Below are 3871 nucleotides of genomic sequence, written 5' to 3'. Positions count from 1 at the left end.
AAAAACTTACACACACACACGCACGCACGCACGCACGCACGCTCACACACACATATATATATATATATATATATATATATACAGGGTGGACCATTTTAATCCATTCAGTCGAATATCTTTAAAACCAAGCCCGGGAGAGAAAAATGTTTCAGACAAAAGTTATTTGGTTTCGAGGGGGCCATAAGATGGTACCATTGGTTTGACCTTGAAGAATTATTTGAAGGTCACATGAAGGTCACCTCAATTTTTTTAAATGGTAGCCCCTATTTTTTATTTACATATTCTTGTAACTGACCTCGAGAGCTTTCCAAAACACTATAATCAAATGTTTCTTCATTAAGTACTTTTCGAGTTATAAAGCTCCAAAGTTGCAGTTTGAAAAAATTCAAAATATCTCGTAAAATATTCACTTTCCGATAGTCTTATCTTACATGATTCAACTAGTCAAGGCAAGATCTGGACATGATCCAACCAGTAAAGATAAGATCCGAGAATGATCCAACCAGTTAAGGCAAGATCTGGACATGATCCAACCAGTGAAGGTAAGATCTAGGCATGATGTAGCCAGTGAAGGTAAGATCCGAGTATGATCCAGCCAGTCAAGGCAAGATCTGGACATGATCCAACCAGTGAAGGTAAGATCTAGGCATGATCCAACCAGTAAAGATAAGATCCGAGTATGATCCAACCAGTCAAGGTAAGATCTTTATCAAAGGAACTGTTCAAAATTATCTCCATTGGCTTGAATACATAATTCCAACCTATTTTCGAAGTGCCTGACCGTTTTGAGTAAGACAGTTCGCGGTATATTTGCGCAAGCTACTCTTATTCTCTCTATCATATCTTCTCTAGTTGTAGGCGCATGCTCATAAACCACATTTTTAATATACCTCCATAAATAAAAATCAAGTAAAGTTAGATCAGGTGATCGTGGAGGCCATGCGATGGCCCCTCGTCGCCCAATCCATCTGCCATTGTATTCTCGATCTAGATAAGCTCTCACTATTGTCGCATAATGAGGTGGCGCCCCGTCCATTTGTATCCATATTCTTTGACGTGTATGAAAATCAACGTCTTCAAGCAATTGTGGTAAATGATCCCTGAAAAGTTCCAAAAAATTTACACTATTACACTATTAACATTTCCTTCAAAGAAATAAGGACCAATCAAGAAACCATTTATAATACCACACCAAACATGCACACTCCAGCGATGTTGATTATCTTCTTGTCTATGCCAATGTGGGTTAATAATATCTGACCAATAATGGCAATTATGTCTATTCAATTCACCATTATTTTTGAACGTCGCTTTATCAGAGAACATAACATAATAGAAGAAATTCGGATCAGCTCGGATCATCTGTTGTGCCCATTGACAAAATTGTACACGCAACGGCATATCTGCTTGAGTAAGAGTTTGTGTTAACGTGATATGGTAAGGATGGTACTTTATTTTCTTCAAAATTCTTAAGATCGTTATTCTCGGGATACCAATTTCTCTAGCTATAATACTACTTGTATGAAGATTAAGATGAATGAATGCCAAGATAACATGCACACGCACATCATCTTCATCATACTCATGATGTGCTCTTTGACGTTCTAAGCGGCCTTGGCGAGTTCTTAGTTCGAGGTCCCGGATTGTATATGATTCGGATGTTGTTCTCTTTCGGGGTAACGATTCCGGTAAACTCGCGAAGCTTCATGATAATTTAGTTGACATTCTTCGAGAACAAGAAGAATATCAACAATCTCTGAGGGACGATAATCAGCCATGGGTATTGTCGGCAGACGTAAGCCTCTGATTGTGAGTAATAAAGTTTGATACTCCGATCAACAGTGGAAGAGATTTTCGTAATCAATTGATTCCTAAATAGTGACAAATAAATTTTCTGGTCGATATTTTCTTTGGAAACAATAGAGGGTATATTATTTCAAAAATAGACTATTTGAGATGAGTAGAACATCAAGAACAATCAAGGGATCAATCAGGTTTGTACTTCTGCGAACAGGGTTTGTAGCAATCGTCTACATGGGCCGATTATCTGTGTGTGTGTAAATGTGGGATGTGTATATATAAGTGTGTGTGAGGTATGTGTATGTGTGTATAGGTTATGTGTGAATGTATGCGGAATGTGTGTGTATGTGTGTGGAGTGTTCATGTGGTGTGTGTAAGAGCATGTAAAGTGTGTGTACATGCGTGTAAGTTATGTCACATAACCTATGTATGAGTGTGTGTGGAATATGTATGTAGGGTGTGTGCAAGTGTATGTAAAGTGTGTGTACGTGCTCGTGTGTATGGAGCATGTTCGAATCTTACCTTTACTGGCTGCATCATGCTCAGATCTTGCCTTCACTGGCTGGATCATGTTCCGGTCTTGCCTTGACCAGTTAGATTATGTCCAAATCTTGCCTTGACTAGTTGAATCATGTAAGATAACACTATCGGAAAGTGAATATTTTACGAGATATTTTGAATTTTTTCAAACTGCAACTTTGGAGCTTTATATAACTCGAAAAGTACTCAGTGAAGAAACATTTGATTATAGTGTTTTGGAAAGCTCTCGAGGTCAGCTACAAGAATATGTAATAAAAAATAGGGGATGCCATTTAAAAAAATTGAGGTGACCTTCAAATAATTCTTGAAGGTCAAACCAATAGTACCATCTTATAGCCCCCTCGAAACCAAACAACTATTGTCTGAAACATTTTTCTCTCCCGAGCTTGGTTTTCGAGATATTCGACTGGATGGATTAAAATGGTCCACCCTGTATATATATACATATATATTGTTACGCCCGAAAGCAGACTTTCTCTCTCTCTCTCTCTCTATATATATATATATATATATATATATATATATATATATATCGGTGAATAGGTAGTGAGTGAATAAACAATAAACTCGTTATTGCTGTAATCTGTATTGTGTCAATCAAGTGTTGTATCTGTGATGTAGTGATACATATATTAATATTAAATGATGTCTGTGTCGTCCGTTTTTGAAAAAATATTGATTCATTTTCTTAGCTGACCCGGAAAATCAATATATCGATTGGTTTGAACTCGTCGACGACAATTGAAGGAGCGTCGTACGGAGACGGTTAAAGTGTATATGTCCGACGGCCGGCAATCCGGAACAACTTTTGGTCATTAAAGTAACGTTATTTTAAGGCACACGTATTCCTGACGTAATTTTAAGACATTTTCTTCTTTCCCAAAATTTTATTTAAAGCATAATTTTATGTTATAAGATAAAATAGCGACTCATGCGGTGGTAATCACCCGTCGGACGGTCAGCTGCGCCCGCGCTCGCGGCATGGTGCGCTGCTTTTGCCTGCCTTCTTTACTTGACGCGTGATTTGCTAACTATTTCTGCTTATAACTCAAAAATTACGCTTCAAATCAAATTTTGGTAAAGGAAAAATTGTCCTAGAATTCACTCAAGAATATGTCATTTTAAAGACATCAGGTTGTTTTGAATCACCCTGTATATATACATATATTTATTTATTTTATATTTTATATATAATTATATATAAAAATATATATATATATATATATATATATGTATTTATGAAAATAAATAAAAAAGAGAGAAAATAAATAGAGTTTAAAAAATAGAGTTTTTAATTTACTTTAAATTAATATTTAATATTAATATATGTATCACTATATCATTAACATTTTAAAAAAATTTATGAAGATATCTAAATTTTTGTAATATTACGCAGCATAATGTTATCTTCCCTAAATTAGTTACATTTTTATATAAGTATTGTAAATTTACAGTTAGATGCTCGTTGGTTCATTTGTGACAAATCATAAATTCGATCAGATATCGATATTGTGTTATAAACCCGGTAAAA

General features: G+C 35.4%; 1 protein-coding gene across 1 annotated transcript; it reads right to left on the bottom strand.

The window, feature by feature from the left end:
- Positions 1-696: 696 nt before the first annotated feature.
- On the bottom strand, positions 697-2046 carry LOC140672616 (uncharacterized). Its single transcript, XM_072904906.1, is given in 2 exon segments — positions 697-1135; positions 1138-2046. Coding segments are annotated over 2 exon segments (690 nt in total). The 5' UTR covers positions 1402-2046; the 3' UTR covers positions 697-709.
- Between the last annotated feature and the right edge of the window lie 1825 nt (positions 2047-3871).

This window comes from Anoplolepis gracilipes, chromosome 13, assembly GCF_047496725.1.
Source record: "Anoplolepis gracilipes chromosome 13, ASM4749672v1, whole genome shotgun sequence".
In the NCBI taxonomy this organism is placed as follows: Eukaryota; Metazoa; Arthropoda; class Insecta; order Hymenoptera; family Formicidae; genus Anoplolepis; species Anoplolepis gracilipes.
This window is presented reverse-complemented; position numbering and strand designations above follow the sequence as displayed.